The sequence below is a fragment of the Bos indicus x Bos taurus genome, chromosome 20 (assembly GCF_003369695.1).
Source record: "Bos indicus x Bos taurus breed Angus x Brahman F1 hybrid chromosome 20, Bos_hybrid_MaternalHap_v2.0, whole genome shotgun sequence".
NCBI classification, from domain to species: domain Eukaryota; kingdom Metazoa; phylum Chordata; class Mammalia; order Artiodactyla; family Bovidae; genus Bos; species Bos indicus x Bos taurus.
In genome coordinates, this window is record NC_040095.1 from 12,431,768 (window position 1) to 12,453,313 (window position 21,546).

General features: G+C 39.4%; 1 protein-coding gene across 11 annotated transcripts in view; it reads right to left on the reverse strand.

Moving 5' to 3' along the window:
* Window positions 1–21,546, reverse strand: part of MAST4 (microtubule associated serine/threonine kinase family member 4) — a 619,741-nt gene that overhangs the window by 146,217 nt on the left and 451,978 nt on the right. The window contains exon 1 of one of the 11 annotated variants that reach the window (XM_027519970.1): window positions 19,876–20,438. The exons of the other annotated variants lie outside the window; for them this stretch is intronic. Within the exon in view, the coding sequence (XP_027375771.1) occupies window positions 19,876–19,913 (38 nt within the window). The 5' untranslated portion in view covers window positions 19,914–20,438. Of the gene's footprint in view, window positions 1–19,875; window positions 20,439–21,546 lie in introns of those variants that run through there. 11 annotated transcript variants of the gene reach the window in all.

The window sequence follows — 21,546 nt, forward strand, 5'->3', positions numbered from 1 at the left end:
GAACCAAATAAATAAAGAGGGTACAGCTATAATGAATGGCAATAGAGTGCAAAATCCTGTTCTCAGACGTCATTGTTCATGTGCATCTCCAGATGAATCCGTATGTAGATGAGGATCCACCATGTCATATTATTTGACAACAAACTGATACTTTCCTTTGAAACAAACTTATTTTGCTTATCATAGAAAATGGCTGCAAAAGCAAAGATAAAGGTGACAACTATAAGGAGAAAATGAAAACAAGCAAACTGTCTTTCCACAGTAGAGTCAAAGTTAATCAACTCGTCCATAGAGCAAAATCTAGATCATTCTACGGTGACAAAACTCACAGGACACCACACATCTTTGCTGCAGCACTACAACTCTGCTTCACCATCACTCAGTTACTTTAGAATTGACTGCTTCACTCACAACTTTGACCAGAAGCGTCTCTCTTTTGGTGAAAAAGCACAGAACATTTTCTAGAATATAACACCGTGTCTAGGCTGCAATGTATCACAGCAAACTAGCCCAGTCTGATCTTGAGTTTCTTCTCTACGAGTTTTCCCCAAAAAGGAGTGGTATCTACAACAATCTGAAAAAAGCACAGAGAAATTAAGATCCAAATAAAGCAGTGTTCACAACTCCAACAGTGAGCAGAGAACAAAACTCTACTTTATTATTTTAATGTTAATAGCTGCCACTTTTTAAAAAGTGCTATTAAGTCAGCATGAATTTCGTTTTTTAAGGGTGAGTTGTTCACAGTAAAAAACCAAATAACTGCCAAGAACAAGATAGGTTTCAAAAATACTATTCTACTCGTCAAATGCTGGTTTCCATTTACTTCTCTGTATATTAACTTTAAGTAAGACTGTTCATTCCTAATCTGAGAATGTGGTTAGACTCGGGCAAAAAATATTCATATACTAAGACATACAATGATTATCTTAGATAATGCTGGACTGAAATATATCTTTTGAAATTGTACATATGTTCTATCACTTTTAATACTTTGAAGTCTGTGCAACAGTGGACATGAAGTCAATAGCAATGAATCTGAGCTACTATATGTTGTTTGTAGTTGCTACACGTGTGTGTTTCTGTATCTGTGCTTAATAAAATACATAAGACACATCGCTTTCTTTTTTTGGAGTTTAGAATCATATTTTTCTCAATAAATTCTTTCACCATTTCCATGAAGTTCGACAGTATATATGTGACTGCATAAAGTGAGAGCAGCAAGACTAACACTGAAAGCAACAAAGTCAGGTAAGAAGTAATCCTAATTTGGGTGTTGGCATGGAATGTTCTGCTTCCCTGGTGGCTCAGCTAGTAAGGAATCCACCTGCCATGCGGGAGACCTGGGTTGGGAAGATCCCCTGGAGAAGGGAATGGCTACCCACTCCAGTATTCTGGCCTGGGGAATTCCATGGACTATATGGTTCTACATACAGTGGAATGTTCAGTTAAAATGATGTTTAAACTGCTTTACTCTAAAATGACTGCATGGAGTCCTTTTACTAGGGGTTATAAGGTTCCTGCAGGCAAGCATCTTACTGTTTTTGTGACCCTCGTACAATACCTGACAGAAAAGCTGATTAAACCTTGTTGGATAAATGAGTAATCTCTAAGAATACGCTAATAAAACTGAGAAAAGGAAAGTTTTGCTGAAAATGGGTGAGAAGTTTGCTCCCAGCAAACTCTGGCATAATAAACCTTCCTTTCTTAAATTAGTAAAAGTTAACCATTTTATAGTTTCTCCTTAAAAGCCAAGAATCTTCATTAGAAAGCAGAGATCGTGGGTCAGGATGTACTGAGAGCTATACAAAGGCAGATCCTATCCCTGGCCTCTAGGGCTGAATCTAAAGCAGACTGCAAATACAACAGGATAATCAACATATTCAGGTAACTGTAAATATTATAAAAGAATCTGTAGGCTAAGGGGTTAAAGTTGCAGTGAAGCAAGGGTTTCTGGAAGGGGGACAGATGGCTTTTGACAAATTAGCACACCTTCAATGCAAGAGACAGAAGTAGGTCACAATGAGTAAGTGAATTTTCCACTGACTCATTTCCACATGTATCATGGGCAGCAAAGGGTACCAGTGATCTGAGTCTCCACCTGGAAGAGCTGTACAAATCAGAACTCTAAGGAAAGAAGCTAGAATTAACACTGACTCCATGGGGAGAACTGCCATCCTGACCTAGAAACAGGTCAGTAGGCAGGAAGGCCAATAGGTTTGATGAAAAATATGCACTTAATAAAAATCCTCATGTATTCAGAAAAGCTAACACCTTAGACGTAGGCCCAGGACAGTAACGTGATTCCTGTTCTTTCTCAGGCTAAAGATCGATTCAGTCAGGTTGAATGGGATTTCACCAATGGACATCTTCAGCAAATCGCCACTAAATCTGCATGCAGTTTTTCAGGTTTTAACTTTGAATGCAAATTACCTCTATTTTAGGTTTGATAGGAAATCAGATTGGTCAATTATTTTTAAATACAAATTCACTTATTTTAGTGCAAATGGAGCATACCACTGTAAATGTCAAATAGTCACCATCCATTATGATAATAGGGTCCAGTCAATCTTACCAACTTATTCAAAGTTCACTGCATGAATGATCAGAGCTCTCAGTCCCCAGACAGACCTTAAAATATGTCCTTATTAAAAAATTCGAAAGCAATAAATCCAGTTAAAGAGGTGACAAGAGATGACCCTTATCAGCCATCTATTCCAGGATATGCCCAGTGTTTTCTGCTGGAGCAGCCACAAGCTGACAGCTTCCCTGTCCGTGAAGAGGGCGCAGGTTGGGATATAACTACCAGGAGACTGGTGGCTCCATTCACCAAGAACTTACATAGAAATAAGTTTGTGGAAATAATGCGTAGAGAGATTTTACTCTAGTGGGAGGTTACCCACAGATGAAAGGAAATGCTTTTCTTCACACAGGAAAAAACAGTATCCCGGGACATTTGGAAAAATTCTACCCAATAGGCATCAGTTTTATTTTTCTCCAGTACAGTTAATGAATTAGATAGCCTCATCTATACTTGAACAAAAGTAATCAAATATCATCAGCCAATTCTGAAACCCCAGTTGAAGCTACAGGAAAATTAATTTTCACTGTAAAAGCTGACTGGCATGGAATCAGCACTCATGACTGTGGCATCTTTAGCACAATACTCTACTGAACCAAGATACTAAATTAAAATAGAGCTATTGAGACATCCAAGGTTCTACAAAATGAGACATTGCAAGCTAGTGACACAAACACCTAAGACAGGAAAAGGCTGAGGCAGAGAACACTTACTCACACAGTAGGTACTCAAATATATAAAGACCATATGGTTTTAATGTTTCAAACTAGGGCCACCTGAGACTATAAGACAGAATGGAGGCGTTTAAAACCACAACCGCATTACCATACACATGACAGGTCTTATCCCAAATACTATCCCTGGAACTCTGACAAGACTATTCTAGAATGCAGATTTACAGAAATCATCACATATATTTTTTGAAGTAAAATGTCACTCAAATGATGTGCTTCTGCTCCCAGGGCTATGATTACCTCATCCAGAAGCAAATGGACAAACACGTCATTCCATCCACTAACCAGGTGGTCATCTCAGGGCTTTCAATCAGTACTAGCCTGGGTCAAGCCAAGATTCAAAAGGAAAAAATCTACACCATCAGATATTGCCTCTAAGTTAACTGAGCTTTAATACTGAATTGCACTGGAAACTTATTTGTGAAATGAAGAACTATAAGTAAGTGAATGATCTTTATCCACACGTATACAAAACATTTAGATAAAAATACACAGTTGACCCTTGAACATCATAGGTTTGAACTGCACGAGTCCACTTACATGTGGATTTTACTAAATACGACAGTATCATATGATTTCAGTTGGCTAAATCCAGAGATGCAAAATCTTGGATACAAACAGTTGACTCTAAGTTACAGGTAGATTTTTGACTACTCTGAGGGGCACCCCTACCCCCTAACCCTGCATGGTTCAAGAGTCAACTGTATACTTAATTTGAAATTTGGACTTACAATGCTATACTATTCCTAAACATACACAGCATTTTACAATGAATTGTGAAACTGTCATAAATTCCACTTTAAAGGTATCTACATTAAAAAAAATTAAATGCAATATGTAATTTTAAATATCTCAAAATGTATAAAAATAATGTATGTCTTATTTTCAGATTGCTGCTGCTGCTAAGTCACTTCAGTCATGTCCAACTCTTTGCAACCCTATGGATGATAGCTCACCAGGCTCCTCTGTCCATGGATTCTCCAGGCAAGAACACTGCAGTGGGTTGCCATGCCCTCCTCCAGGGGATCTTCCTGGATTAATTTTCAGATTAATTAGGAACTTTGTACAGATCCATACACAACACAAACTGTAAAGCCATTTCAATGATGTGGTCAACATCAGATTTTAAACTTAACAAGAATAAACATGTTTTTCTTACTCCTACCTTTTCCCCATATGAGGAAACATGCTTTCCTTCTAAAATTTCTACCATTCTGTCCACCTCATTCTTCCTCTATGTGGACCCAGAAATCATGCTGCCAACAGAGCACTTTTCAATGAAAAATGCTTTTTGTTTCTGTCAAGAAAAATACAATGAAATACCAAAGAAAAACTGAACAATCAAAAATCATTATCGCTATGCCACAGAATTTTGCGACTTCAATTTCCTACTCAACTCCTATTATTTCATTCCATACATTTCTTTTTCCTTAGAGACAGAATATACAGGATGGCGAGATTCCCCAATGTAGTTTTTTCTTCCAGTTTTATTGAGATATAATTGACACACAGCTCTGTTTAAGTGTAACGCGTACAGCATCATGTTTTGACTTAGACACATCATGAAGTGAGTATCACCATAAGCTTCAGTGAACATGTGAACGTCCATCATCTCATACAGATACAAATTAAAGAAATAGAAAAAAGAATATTTTTCTTGTGAGGATAACTTTTTAGGATTTACTCTCTTAACAGCTTTCATATATAATAAACAGCAGAGTTAATTACAGGTATCATGTTGTATGTTAAGTCCTGAGCACTTATTTATCTTATAACAGAAGGATGCACATTTTGACTGCCTTCATCCAAATCACCCTCCCCCTACTCTGCACCTCTGGTAACCACAAATCTCATCTCATTTTCTGAGTTCGCTTTTGAAGTATAATTGACCTACAATACTATGTTAGTTTCTGTTATACAACATGCTGCTGCTGCTAAGTCGCTTCAGTCGTGTCCGACTCTGTGCGACCCCACAGATGGCAGCCTACCAGGCTCCACCGTCCCTGGGATTCTCCAGGCAAGAACACTGGAGTGGGTTGCCATTTCCTTCTCCAATGCAGGAAAGTGAAAAGTGAAAGGGAAGTCGCTCAGTTGTGTCCGACTCTTCGCGACCCCATGGACTGCAGCCCACCAGGCTCCTCTGTCCATGGGATTTTCCAGGCAACAGTGCTGGAGTGGGGTGCCATGGCCTTCTCCAGTTATACAACATAGTGATTAGATATTTCTATACATTTCAAACTGATCACCATGATACTTTTACTTACTATGTGTCACCATACAAAGATCTTACATACTTATTCATTGTATTTCCCACACTGGATATTTTATATCCATGACTCATTTACTTTGTAACAGGAAGTTTCTACATCTTAATCTCCCTCACCTATTTCTTTCCTCCTGCTACTCCCCTCCTCTCTGGCAACCACCTGTTTGCTCTCTGTATCTATAACTGTTTCTTTTTTGTTCATTTCTTTTGTATTTTAGATTCAACACATAAGTGAAATCATATACTATTTGTCTTTTTGTCTTTATCTGTCTGCTTTATTTCACTTAGCATAGGGAACTATCAAAAACAAACAAACAAAAAACAGCCACCTACTGAATCGGAGAAGATATTTGCAAATGATACATCCGATAAGGGATTTATACCCAACATACAGAAATAACTCACACAACTCAAAACCAAAAAAAAAAAAAAGCCTGATTGCAAAGTGGGCAGAGGATCTACAGAGATATTTTTGCAAGAAAGACATACAGATGGTCAGCAGGCAAATGAAAAGGTGTTCAACGCCACCAATCACGAGGGAAATGCAAACCAAAACCACAATAAGACACCACCTTACACCTGTCAGAATAGCTATTATCAAACAGAAAAGAAGTAAATATTGGTGAGGATGTGGAGAAAAAGGGAACCTTCATGCACTGTTGGTAGGAAGGTAAATTGGTGCAACTGCCATGGAAAACAGTATGGAGGTTCTTCAAAAATTTTAAAAAGAACTATTATATGATCTAGCAATTCTACTTCTGGATATTTATCCAAAGAAAACAAAAACATTAATTTGAAAAAAAAATACGTGCATCTCTATGTTCATTGCAGCATTATTTACAACAGTCAAGCTGTGGACTGCATAGCACAGGAACTATAGCTAGAAGGGAAAAGAATCTGAAAAAGAACATATGTGTATCTGAATCCCTGTACTGAACATCTATAAAAGTAACATAATGTTGTAAATCAACTATACTTCAATGAAAGAAAAATATGTAGAAGCAACCTTAGTGCCCATCAATAGATGATAAAGAAGACAGGATCATATATATATATATATATATATATACACACAAGCACACACACACACACACACACACGTACATATATGGAGCTTCCCAGGTAGTGCTAGTAGTAAAGAACCTGCTTACCAATGCAGAAAAACGTAAAGAAACGTGGGTTTGATCCCTGGGTTGAGAAAATCCCCTGGTGAAGAGCACAGCAACCCACTCCAGTATTCTTGCCTGGAGAACCCCATGGACAGAGGAGCCTGGTGGGCTATAGCCCATGGGGTCTTGAAGAGTTAGACATGACTGAAGTGACTTAGCATGGTACATATATACACCATATTCTATATACCATAAAGAAGAATGAAATCTTGCCATTTGAGACAACAGAAATTGTTCCCAACATACTTTTTAACTATATTGAAAATTCCAGAATTACCATGAAACTTCCGTAGCTATGGCTTTTCCATGACCAAAGATACCTAGATCGCAAACACCATTTCAAAGTAAAAGCACATGTTTACATACAAGATAGGTATATGTTTCTGCAGCTTGTCCTGCAGAGAAAACACTACCTAAACCATGTACAAATCGTCTCCACTTCACTTGTGAAAAGAGAAGGTCCAAAAGATTAGATTCGGTCCCTGGGTCTAGGCAGTCCTAAATACTTGAGACTCTTGGAAGAAAAATACTCAACACTAAGTAACTTGAGCGCTTGTCATTAATACTGGAGCTTCCCTGGTGGCTCAGTCGGTGAAGAATCTGCCTGCAAGGCAGGAGACTGCCTGCAAAGCAGGAAACCCAGGTTGGATCCCTAGGTCAGGAAAATGCCCTGGAGAAGGAAATAGCAACCCACTCCAGTATTCTTGCCTGGAGAATCTCATGGACAAAGGAGTCTGGCAGGCTGCAGTCCATGGGGTCACAAGAGTCGGAAATGACTTAGCGACTAAACCACCACCATTAGTCTTTGGGTTGATGACTCTTACTCCCCAACCCAGAACTCTTCCCAGGTTCCAGATGCTTGTTTCCAATAGTCAGCAGCACACTTCCATGAGGGTATTTAAGGAAGCACCAATTCAGTGACTCTCCAACTGAAATGATCATCTTTACCCAAGATGCCCTGCTTCCTGAGTCTCCAGTTTCAGGGACATCTGAAAAACCAACCTGCTTAAATTTTCTGAAAGCTCACTTTCTGGTACAAATCCTTGGGACACTCTCAAAATGTTTTATGCCCGCCCCACCGCAACATGGCTAACAGTGGGTAAGCACAGACATAATCACACACAGGGCTGTAAATTCTTGTTAATCCTTTGTGTCTTCCTCTCCCCTTGTCTCCGCCCACTGCACTCCCCATGAAACCGCAAGCTTTCAAGAGGACTAGAACTACCTGTCTCCTTCACCATTGCCTCCTCAGAACAATCCCTTACATAAAGAAGGTGCTCAACTAATATCGACTGAATTCATGAACCAAGAGATGCAGAGGATGGGGAGCAGACTGCGCCCACCACCACGGTCCAAGCCTCATCTCCCAAGCGAGATCTCCCTTGCTTTCAAGCACATTTTAAACTCAAAAGTGGCCATGACAACAGACTGATGCTAAGGAATGGCTTCCATGAAGTAAGGATGTATCTGAATTGTTTCAAACAAACTGGGAGTCAAACAACTCCTTCATCCAACTCTTCTGGGTGACAATCCACAAACCTTCTTTAGCCTGAAAACTCTAAAGCAGAAAAGGCTTATCCTTCTTTGGGAGTATACAGCTTCTGCTTTCCATTTTGACAAGCCAAGTTTTCATTTGGAACGATCCAAAGAAAACTAGAAAAAGGTTCCCATCTTTCATATGCAGGTCCACAGGTAGAGGCAGCTCCGCTTCCAGGCACCGTATCTGAAGCCTCTATTACTGAATAGGTTTCCTTTTGGAATTGTATCCTCAGCCCAGCCAGACTGTGTTATGTACACAACACATCCGCATTCATCTGCGGGTATGCACAGGGATATACGGTTACCGCTAAAGTTGACTGCTTCCACGGCATAGCTGGAACTCTGACGAGACTAAGGCATACATGACATGTATGAGTTACTGGTCAAGACAGATATATTTTACTTTGCTTTTGTAATAACCATGTATTTTAATGAGTTCAATACTACAAATAAATGTAAACACTACAAGCTATCTATCTTAGTATAACATTAAAGTAAAAAAATTGCTGTCTTTTGCACTAATTATCTGAATTGTATCATTAAATATGTAGATAAATATCCTTACACATCTTCAGGCAATAACTCTGATAATTTACAATAATTACATAAACATGCCATCCTGATGAAGATAACTTTTAATAATCTTATGCACAAACATTAAAATAGGGTATATTATAGTTATTCTGCCTTCCATATTTAACATGATGTATTTGTATTTCCACAAATAAAGGTAACTGGCTAATTTAAACCTGATTTCTTTTCACAGCGAGTTTCATTTGCACTGACTGGCATTCAGAATTAAAATATAAAGTGAAGTCCAAATATAAGGATGGAAGGAGTCCTTACCATCCACATCTGCATCAACTTCATGAGTCAGTGAAAAATGATGGATTGTTTTTCTCATCTCTTTTGAACATAATTCTGTGGTCTCAAGTATTACAGGAGAGAAAAATGTGCCTAAGGGGCTATGATTTACAATTATTCTGTTTCATGCTGATTAGCATAAACGACCCTGATAGAAAATTGCATGAAAACCCTAGAAGAGTCAATAACAGATATGGATCCATAGCAGCACCTAAAGGAGGAAAAATTGCTTACTGCCTATGCTTCAGGCTTCCAGTCTAATTTGGCGGAGGATCTTTTAATCTGAAAATGAGTCCACGTTTACAAAGCATTCTTATGGTTACATGAACTACCTTTCACAAGCAAATGGACAAATCAAATCTCAACACTTCTCCACTCCCAGATTTATCAGACTAAGAGTTCGTACCCAGATTAACATGGAGGCATTTATAATGCAACTGCAAAGCTAAAAGGAATCCTGCTTTCCATTTGCAATGAATATTGTGAAGCGATGCTGAATTAGGCAAGTGGTGTGACACTTAAAAGTATTTACAGTTCTCAAGAAAAAAAATTTTTTTTCTCTCCAAAATGCAAAATTGAAGGGGGTAGGAAGGTAATGAAAAGAAACGGCTTCCATTTTCTGAAAGAATTGGGATAAATTTAGCCTGCCACTCCTCTCACATAGAACATACTTAGACCTCCATAATTAAAACACTTAGAAAGTATAGGAAAGAAGACAACTTTAAGTAAATGAGTAGTGCTTTATCACTATTATTCCTTAACTTCTTTTTACTTCAAAGATCTTACTTTCCAGTGAGGCAATACAATTCCAGTCTGGTAAGTAGGTGGGAGCAGCACACAATTTCTGTGTAAAATGCGTGGTTATCACAAAGACGTGGCGATGCTCTGATGGGGAGATGCTGAAAGATACAGGCTCCTCTAATGAAAGCACCCCACTCCAGTACCCTTGCCTGGGAAATCCCATGGATGGAGGAGCCTGGTAGGCTGCAGTCCGTGGGGTTGCTAAGAGTCGGACACGACTGAGCGACTTCACTTTTCACTTTCCTGCATTGGAGAAGGAAATGGCAACCCACTCCAGTGTCGTTGCCTGGAGAATCCCAGGGACGGGGAAGCCGGTGGGCTGCTGTCTGTGGGGTCGCTAAGAGTCGGACATGACTGAGCGACTTCACTTTTCACTTTCATGCACTGGAGAAGGAAATGGCAACCCACTCCAGTACTCTTGCCTGGAAAATCCCATGGATGGAGGAGCCTGGTGGGCTGCTGTCTGTGGGGTCGCTAAGAGTCGGACACGACTGAGCGACTTCACTTTTCACTTTCCTGCATTGGAGAAGGAAATGGCAACCCACTCCAGTGTCCTTGCCTGGAGAATCCCAGGGACGGGGAAGCCTGGTGGGCTGCTGTCTGTGGGGTCGCTAAGAGTCGGACATGACTGAGCGACTTCACTTTTCACTTTCCTGAATTGGAGAAGGAAATGGCAACCCACTCCAGTGTCCTTGCCTGGAGAATCCCAGGGACGGGGAAGCCTGGTGGGCTGCTGTCTGTGGGGTCGCTAAGAGTCGGACATGACTGAGCGACTTCACTTTTCACTTTCATGCATTGGAGAAGGAAATGGCAACCCACTCCAGTGTTCTTGCCTGGAGAATCCCAGGGATGGGGAAGCCTGGTGGGCTGCTGTCTGTGGGGTTGCACAGAGTCGGACACAACTGAAGTGACTTAGCAATGCAAGCAAAGGACATAGCTTAATACACATAGAACAGGGACACAGTCACATTCCCATTAGCTCTGATTTTTGGGTCCCTCCAAAGGGAAAGGACCAGGGTTACAACTGTTTCTCCCGTGTTACTATTTCCTGAGCTTCCTATGCATGTGTTAAGTTGCTTCAGTCATGTCCGACTCTTTGAGACCCGTGGACCGTAGCCCTCCAGGCTCCTCTGTCCATGGGATTCTCCAGGCAAAAATACTGGAATGGGTTGCCATTTCCTCCTCCAGGGACTATTCCTGATCCAGGGATCAAAACCACATTCCTTATGTCTCTTGCATTGGCAAACAGGTTCTTTACCACTGGTGCCACCTACGAAGCCCTAGTTACATGCTAGATAAAAGCAATAGATGAAACCCAGGGAATTTCTCACTACTAACTGCCCAGGTAACTTCCCAGGTGAATCAAATGTTACTTTCCTGGCAAAACAGTCCCTTAATTATGCCAGTGCCCCAAATCAGTGTTTTGATAAACTCAATGGAAAAGACCCTAATGCTGGGAGGGATTGGGGGCAGGAGGAGAAGGGGACGACAGAGGATGAGATGGCTGGATGGCATCACCGACTCAATGGATGTGAGTCTGAGTGAACCTTGGGAGTTGGTGATGGACAGGGAGGCCTGGCGTGCTTCGAATCATGGGGTCGCAAAGAGTTGGACACGACTGAGCAACTGAACTGAACTGAGACACACTTCTAACTCCTGATATCTGATGTACTAGTAAAGAATCACAAAAATCATCAATTTTTAATGTTTTAATGATGATTTCAATATAACTGGCTTTCTTTATAATTCTATATATTTCATTTTATACACTTAAAAGATACTATTCTGAAAAGTGGTTCATAGGTTTCACCATACTGTCAATAGAATCCAGGATTTTAAAAACTGGTTAGCAGTAGACAGCCTAGGAAATCTTGCTAATGTCACACAGCTTGTTAGTGGCAGAAATGTGACTAAAAACAAGATCATCTGACTTCATTGCTCATACAGTCCTTAACAGCTGCGGCTTGAAATGACCCAACTGTGGTCATGTGCTACCATATAATTACTGGCTTCTCAGAGATCCTCCTACATATGTCTAACTAGATCAAGGCCCAGAGGCTCTAGTTTGCTGGAAAAGATGAGGGATATTCCCTGAAAGTCAGATCTAGCATACGGGAAGTTTTTTTAATTCCTTCATCTAATTCTCAGAGATTGAAGTCACAGGTCTGAGTATGAACAGATTGAAGCCGAGCTGGAAGAGAATATGTGCACAATGGAATATTGAACACAGAATATTCACAAAGTCTTTAAAATATCTGTTAAACTTTTGTACTCATGAGAATCCTCAATCTAAACACAGGATATTTCTAATTGAACGATGCCCTTGGTATATTCAGGATTTCCCTGGTAGCTCAGCTAGTAAAGAATTCACCTGCAATGCGGGAAACCCTGGTTCAATTCCTGGGTAGGGAAGATCCCCTGGAGAAGGGAACGGCTAGCCAATCCAGTATTATTCTGGCCTGGAGAATTCCATAGACTGTATAGTCCTTGGGGCTGCAAAGAGTCAGACACGACTGAACTACTTTCACTTCACACTTGCTGCATTCGGCTTATCCCCCATAAACTTTGTATGCCATCTATGAAGTGGCATTTAGGTGACTCCAGGTATGCACCAATAGCATATTTGTACCAAAAGGTAGAATGGTTATTTATCATGCTCATTTATGAGCCTGCCAAGTACTAGACGAGGAAGGGGAAATTCAAACTCAAAAAAAGCTAGCACTGCCCAAGGTCACAGCGTGGAGACGCAATCTTATTTCACACGCACAAATCAGATCAATTGAAGATGGAGATGCATAATACATTAGACAAACAATTTCAAACCTTGATAAAAGCAGATCTTGGAATGTGCATTAATAGCACTTTGCATTTAGTAATGTTTCACTTTTGAACATTAAATGTGCTGAGGGTAAAAAACAAATAAAAGAAATAGCCAATTGCTTTCATGAAATATTGATGACAGTACAGTAAAAGTTCAGAGCAGCAGTAAAAGTCCAGGAGTTATTTGCTCCTATAATAGTGTCCTTAACCCTGCATCTTGCCCCTGCTGCTTGCTTCCCTCTATTTCCCACGTTCCACAGGAGGAATTTTCATTCTTTTAGAAGCTTTTCATCCTAAAGCATATGCAATGTTCATTCCAGACTTGAATCTGGCAATGAGGTACCCTCCTGTCATTTTTTTTTTTTTTTGCTAGAGAAAATATGGAACCACCAGACTGCCAATCTAGCAATAACATAACATGTGATATGAGAGTCACAAACTTGGAAGGAACCTCAAGTAGACACAAAAGCTACCCGGCACGATGTATCAAAATTCATAAACATGTTCATGTCACTTTGGCCTAGAAATTTCTATACTGGGAATTTATCCTAACAAAATAGCTCCGAAAGACAGAAAAAGCTATATGCACAGATATGTTCACTGTGGAGTGCTTTCATTCTATAAACCTTTATTAAGTGCCTATTATGTGCCAGGCACTATGCTGGCAGAAAGTCTCTGCTTCAAGGCAGTCACAATCAGCTGGGAATTCAGAGAAGTATATACAGAATCACAGCATGTTGGGATAAATGCTAACAAGCCTGTGCAGAATCACCAGAAACACTAAAATGTGCTGGAACAGAAAGGCAGAGAGTCAAGGAGGACTTTACAAAATTTTAGGTAATGCTTTTAATAATTTCTTCCCAGTTTTATCTTTAAAGACACAATGTAATGCTGAAATGTTTAAAAAAAAAAAAAACTTTATTACTCTGAAAAAAATTCCTCAATACATTCTTTAAAATAAAAAATGACAAGCAAGTCTAAATAGCCCTTAAGAGCTCTTTAAGAGCTCTTTAAGGCCCTCCATCTCTCCCTCCACCATGTGTGGGAGGTGGAGTGTAGTCATGTATCACTGACTCCTCACCGGGCCCATGCTGGCAGTCTATTCCCCGTCGTCGTTTTCTACTACACACCAGGGTGTCCCTCATCAAAACTGCGAAAGAACTCTGAGTTCATTTTGCTTAAAACCCAAAACAAAATAAACAAACCAAAAAAATGTTATTGCTCCTTTGAGTACTTTCTCTTTCAAACGGCCCACAATTGCTGCAGAAAAATCCTGCTGTAAGATTTCAGAAGGTCCTTTACTAAAGACAGTATTTATTATGTGCTATGATTTTTTAGTGTAGAAATGAAAAAAATTCCACAGTTTGAGGACTTGTGTTGGGAAGCTTCTGAAGAAGTGTAGGTTGGACCCACCTACTAATTCACCGTGGGAAATAATACGAACTAAACTGGACACGTTACAAACGAGCAGAGCCTTTATTTACACTCAGATTAGAGCAAACTCTATTCCTGTCACGTGAATGACACCCAGTGCGAGTTCAGACACGCCCCATCCACATCAGGGCTGTGGGAGCCACGGAGACACCTCTCTCGGCGTGTTCTGGCCTGCGTCATGGCTCAAGGCTTTGGTCATACTCCAGAAGTGGGCAGGGGCTTTAGAAGAATCACCAGAGAAGACGGTCCCACACCATCTTTTTTTAAGAGTGCCTACAGGGAAAGACTGTGCTTGAAATAATCTATGGAAAAGGTCAAATTAATATTTACTGAGCATCTATATTTGTGAGGCATTGCCCTAGCTCCTGGTTTGGCAAAGATTTTCTGTAGAAGGCCAGACATGTTTTTGACTTTGCAAACCAGAGTCTCATGTTACAACTACAGTAAGTACCCTACATGAGAACATTCAAGTAGTGAACTTTCAAAGATCTGAACGTGCCCTGTATGCCAGCTGTTGTACTGTACTGTAAGATTTAAAATGTTTTATCTTTTGAGTTTATTTTTAAAGTATTATTTGTGTGAAAAGTATTATAAACCTATTACAGTATAGTACCATATAGCTGATCACGTTAGTTGGATATCTAGACTAACTTTGTTGGACATACAAACAAACTGGACTTTTGAACATAGTCTCAGAACAAAACCAGTTCGTATGAGAATTTCTGCACTGGATTATGCGACTGTATTACCAGAAGCCATAGATAATATCTAATTGAACTGGTGTGGCTGAGTTCTAATAAAGCTTTATGTATAAAAACAGGTAATAGAGCGGATTTGGTCTGTAGACTGTATCTTGTCTGCCCCTGATCTAAATGTTTCACAATTTAGCTTATTTAAGGCACAAAAAATATTTATTCCTACTTAAGATGAGGAAACCAAGCATCAGAGGTAAGGTCACCTGCCAAAATCACATGTCTAGGTTGTCACTGAGTCAGGATTCCAACCAAGGTCTCCCTGCCCCAAAGTCTGAACTTTTTCTACTATATGAACAGTCTATTAGATTAAATGCAGATAAGGACGAAGAGCCAACTTGAAAGAAAGAAAATAGGAAGGCAAGTCTAAAGCTTTTCTTTCATTTAATATTACCCAATCTATGCCCAACTATGACAGCAAAAGTGCTTGCCACCAGAGTTATGGGTAAAACATTCCTCCCAAGGGAAGCTTCTGGAATACCCAGTACTGAACACCTTCATAACCACAAGAGAAAAAGAACCGACCTCTGTATTATAACGTGCCAGATTATGGCAAAGCTCTAAGATGGTCACGCTCCTAGAATTCCAACACTCCCTGAAAGGATTTTGTAAACTAACCCCACTGATACTCACATACTCAGTAATTCATTCATCCCATGCCCGGATAGCACACTTTATAAGCACTTTAAAATAAAAGAGATGTGGTACTCGGTCCTTCAGGAACTTTAACAGAGTTGGAGGGAACACACAGACACTAAATGGTTAATTACCTGTTGATATCAATTGCCACTTGGGTATGAAAAGAACTGTAATGGTGATGCACACAGCTCTGTCTAAAACTCAAGAAAAACTAGGCAATAAATATGAATGTGCTTCTTTTCCTGGTTGAATCTTACTCAAGGTTCTCGCTCCTTTTATTGCCCTTGAGAAATGAAAGACTTTGTTTTCAACATCATTGTCCTCATTTGGAATCTGGAGACTAGCCTAAAGCTTTGGTACCTAAGCATCAACTTCCTTATCTTACAATGAGGGGGTCTGACTAGATGCTTCCGAAGCTGCCTCCAAGTTAAGGCTTCTATAAATTAGCTTTTAAATAAATGATTCTGTAATGTCCAACTTATAACAAGAAAGTACCCTGGATGAAACGTCAATGTCCAGATATTTTAATCCATGACATAGGGTTGTTACATCCTTACAGTAAGGAAAAGTTTCAATTCTTAAAACCATCTCCCTTAAAAAGCAGAAAGCATTACTTAGAGAGTTGCACAATTTATTTCTGAAAATTAAATGATGATTTCCCCCAAAGGACAGAGGGGAAAGGAAGATGTGGAGCAGATGGATTCATTGTTCCCCTATGGAGAAAAAACATTTCTACACCTTGCAAAAATATATTAATTGGCCTGCCATCTGGCAAGCCTGCTCACACACATAAGGGATAAAGTTTAGATCTTGAGGTTTAACATTTAAGCCTGTGGGGAGATGGTAATTGGAATCTTTCTGAGTTAGCAGGAGTATTTTTAAAGGGAACATTTCAAAAGAGATCTGAATACAGGTGGAGAAAAACAGAAACTAAAATTTGAGACCATCCAAGGTGACATCATGGGCATCCATGGCCTCGCCCAACTCTGCACACCAGTGAGCCGGCGTGGACACTCCCACGTCAGGTGAGACTGACTGTTCACTAGCAGGCCAGCTTTCACAGCATGATTCTGAATGCGTCCCCTCAATTTTACAGATAACCTCCTGCCCATGCCTTCTTGTACATTATAGTTTTCAACAGTTTTGGAAATCTCACCATTGTAAAGGTGGGTGTTTAAAGGAACCTCTTTAAGAGGTGCGGGAAGTAGTTCATCAAACAGGAAGCTCAATAAAATAAGTTTTGTGATATGTATGTGCACATGTGCACACACATCCCAGAATAAATACAGGGAAGGATAACACCATATTTTTCAGAGTGCTTATATTTGAGCACTAGAATTCGGGGTGATTTTAACAGTTGTTCATATTTTCTCCATTTTCAGTCTTAGGCATAAGTTTACATTTTCTTCTCAAAGTTACACAGATTCCACTGAAATTAAAATATAATAAAAATCATGCAGAGACATGGTATATTATTTTACAAAGCAAATAAAGTATCTTGATTTTACCTTTCTCAAAATGTATGTTTTGGCCTGTCTTTGCTAAGTCACTTCAGTCGTGTCCGACTCTGTGCGACCCCATAGAGGGCAGCCCACCAGGCTCCCCCATCCCTGGCATTCTCCAGGCAAGAATACTGGAGACTGGCATGGAAAAACTCCATGCTTCCTTCTGGGTCTCTTTATTTTCTAACAGCCATAGTCTGCGTCTTAAATTACATACCTTCCAATCTTCCACCTCATGGCTTTGTTTCCTTCCCCAGTAAACACCACCAAATTATTTATAACCACTTTCTGCTAGTAGAATTTGTTTACCTGGTTTCTTAAAACTTCCTCACCTACGTAGCATCAAAGGGCCTATTATACACTGATAATGGACCACACAATTTAGGTAGTTTAAGCTTCTCTTTCGAGTGTCTCATTCTGATGCATTTTCCTGGTATCTACTTGACATTACCAACCATGTAATCAAACGATGTTAGTTAACCATCTTCTTCATCAAAATGATTGTTTAAAAGGATGACACAATGTAACACGGGATCCTAGCTGGGATTCTGAAATAGAAAAAGGACCCTGGAGCACAACTAGGCAAGACATAATAAAATATGGAGCTAATTTTTTAAAGGGGGTTGGGAAGGAAGAACAAAACCTGCTATTCTAAACCTTTATTAGCATCACCAAACAATTAAAAAGTACCTAAAACTCTTTGAGGTGATGGAAATATTCTGTATCTTCACTGTGATAATTACATGAATGTTATTTGTCAAAACTCCAAGAGCTGCATACCTAAAAATGACAGTTGTACTACATGTAAATTCTGTCTCAATAAACAGTGTTAAAGTAAAGCACGCCTGGCTGCCTGGACATTCTTTTTCTAGTGTGAGTAAATTAGAGCCGTAGATCCTGTGTCAGTAGGAACCTGGATCGGTGGCAGTGAGAGACACCTTCTTTAACATTTAAAAAAATGTACCTGAAGGAAAGACTTCTTTCCCCTCCATCCTTGGTAAGGGACAGCCATTTCTCAAAAGCAGTTCACATACTGCACCACTGAGAACGAAGACATGGCCAATGAAGGATTTCTGGGGTTCAGAGAACACTGGACACAATATCTGTGCCTTTTGTATGTTATAGATTATTCACACTTTATTCTTACACAATTGTTTTAAGCATAGGAAAGCAGTTACATCCTAGTGCTCTAAATTCAATGATTTTTCAAAGAGAATAATACACATTTAAGTGTCATCAATTTATCTCCTTAAGAATGTAGTTAGCATTAGCATACTTAAGAGAAATTAGTATGTTTTTAAAAAGTGAAGAAGCAGCCTGTAAGCAATTCATCTCTAAAACCCCAACAGATCTTTCCTGGCATTCACAACATATTGCCATGTAAGAGGTTAGAATTTTCATTCCTTCTATGAAATGAACTACACACTCTATTACAAGATTGGCAAAGATTTTGAGATAAGTCCATAATATATACACTCATGTGAATGCACAGGATTTTATAATGCCTAGAAATCTCAGCAATACAAGCAGTGGTGTCGTAGAGTGTTATTCATTCAAAAGGCCTGTAAGACAGCAGCTGTTCAGAGCTTCACTACAAAGTAAAACCTCAATTTCAAAAGCACAAGCCCACTCAAAGACCATTAGAAACTGTGATACTTTACGATGGGGAAATTACAGGAGAATACATATACAATTTTCATTAATGGGAAAGAGAATCAGCAGGTGGCATTTTAAAACAAAGTAAAACCTACTTTTATTTTTTATTCTCTTTCCTTAGACAGCAGGTGGCATTTCTATAGCAAAGATCAAAATTATCAGCACTCAGTATTCCACAAATATCTTTGAATTACCAGAAGGCTGCTATACAATAAAAATTAAGTGACTAAAATCTTTCTTTACAAATACTATTTTCAATAATTAGAACAATGTTGGATCTGTATTTCCTTTGGAGTCAGGATAGCCAGTTATGTTTTTATCCGGTTTTACCCTGTACTATTAGTAATTTAGGGACAATTAATTAATTTCTATAATCCTCAATTTTTTTTTCATCTATATAAGAGATACTATAGGTAGCATTAAAGGAGACAACATACATCAACAGATACTCTTCCTCTCCCTCCTCCTGAGCTGATGTTGGTGGATCTCCTACTGGCTATTACAGGTTACCGTAATTATCTGTCCACATCACTTTCTAACCCCACTAGATTGAGCTACTTGAACAGAAGGACCCATGCATATCTTTGTTTCGCAGGTGATAAGCATAGTCCTGGTCATATGAAAGATATTCAATAAATATTTCATACACAAATGAATAAATAAGACAATGCAATAAATCCTCAGACTTGCCCACAGAAGTCAGACAGAGTCAAACTAGGTTATTACGGTATCAGCTTTCAGAAGGTGATTCAGCCTCATCCATGAGCTCCAAAGCAGAAAAAGGATCATACCGAGATACAAAACTCATAAATAAGTACCTCCAAGTATCTTTAAATGTAATTATCTTCCCATCTTTCAGAGGTTAATCCCCCCTGGCTTCTGGATTCTCTATTTTTTTGGCCCAGTTTACGAACATGTGAGTTTTCTTTAGTGCTTTTAAGGCAGCCAAAGACAAGAAATTGACAGAGGAGCTACATGGCCATAAGGATGGGGGGCTGCCCCCTCCCAATCAAATCCCTAAGACTTCTTATGACTAGAAGGCAACAACCAAACCAAACAAAGCAAGCCAAAATCATTTCAGTCTCACATGCCTTAACATAGAGTTTAAGATATATACACACCTGGAACTTCCCAACAAAATCCATAAATGTTGGGCCATGAATCCCCTCCAAACATGTTAGTTTCTTATTAAATAGATTTGAAATCAAACCTGTTAAGAGGCTGAAGGAGCAGCTACAAGCCCCTGCCTGTAGGACACGCCTAAAAGAATGGAAGGTTTGAAAAGCGAAGCTTGTTTTCTCGGCTGGGCATTTCATTTACATGGGAACTAGAAAACTGGCTTAGAGTGAGAACTATAATCTTTCTGGAACAATAGGTCATGACGAGCTTCCTTAATGCCAAAATAAGTGTTCAGAAGTGACTTCTGCTAACCGAAAGAAAGTGTAAAGGGCATATATGTTTACTCTGGCTTGAATACAACACTTCTGAATATGTCTATCTGTGCCAAGAGTCAGAACCCTATTCTTCATGGATTTCAAACCTGGGATCCATGAAATGAAATGTTTTATGCCATCAAAAAGTTGCAGTATATCTGGCCAGTTCAAGTAACTTGTATCTTTTGATCCAAATATCACCCTAAGTCTGATGTGAGAAGGTAGAATAATTATAACATTAAATCTCGAAAGGCAAAATAAACCAAAATTTCTTCTGTTTCAGGTTTTTTTTTCTTTTTTTTTAAAGAAGCCATCAAATGATCAGTAATCAATAACAATTTCAAAGAAAAACTTAAGTCAACCTATCAGGAGGGCATCTTGGCCAGGGTAATGCTGGTAAAAAAATAACATACAAAAATCACTAAGATCTGAGGACTACATTGAAGGAAGCAGAGATCTGATCTTGAATTTGGATTACCATGTTAAGGAGGTTTATAAAAACTACTATTGACTTTTCACCTTAAAAATCCTAGATTTCCAGGGTTAGTTGTTTTTTTTTTTTTTTTAATCGACATGAGAAAAGTCATCTATTGAGGAAAAACATACAAAGTTTATAGGTCATATCATAAAAATGGGGCAATTTTTATTCCTTACTAGCTCTGTGGTCCAAACATCTAACCCTAAACATCAAATCCTAAAGCACAAAGGAAATTATAACTCATAAACATATTAGCTTATTTTGCAGAATCCTCACCAACCTTAAGCATCCTTGAACTATCCTATATGTTACCTGTCCCACCATGACCATTTGAATCTTAAATTAAAAATTTCCTTTACTTAGGGACCTATCTTTTATGGGGGCTTCCCTTGTGACTCAGCTGGTAAAGAATCCACCTGCAATGCAAGAGACCTGGGTTTGATCCCTGGGCTGGGAAGATCCCCTGGAGAAGGGAAAGGCTACTCCAGTATTCTGGCCTGGAGAATTCCATGGACTGTAGCGTCCATGGGGTCGCAAAGAGTCAGACACGACCGAGCGACTTTCACTTCACTACGTTTTATGGAAAATGCAAATTCATAGTCATTCATTCAACCTGCCAAGTCAGGTGAGTGTGCCTATCAGTTGTCCCGCCACCTGTCTGCCCTTTGGAGCAGTTAAGCAAGAGTAGGCTAATTTTACAGTGAACTATTTTTTGGATTAGCAAATAATTTGTGTTTATCTAGATGGGTCTAGAATGGAGAATATGTAAGCCTGTGCATATGCTCAGTCATGTCCCACTTTTTGTGACCCCGTGGACTAAAGGCCATCAAGCTCCCGTACCCATGGGCTTATTCCAGCCAGGGATCAAACCAGCATCTCCT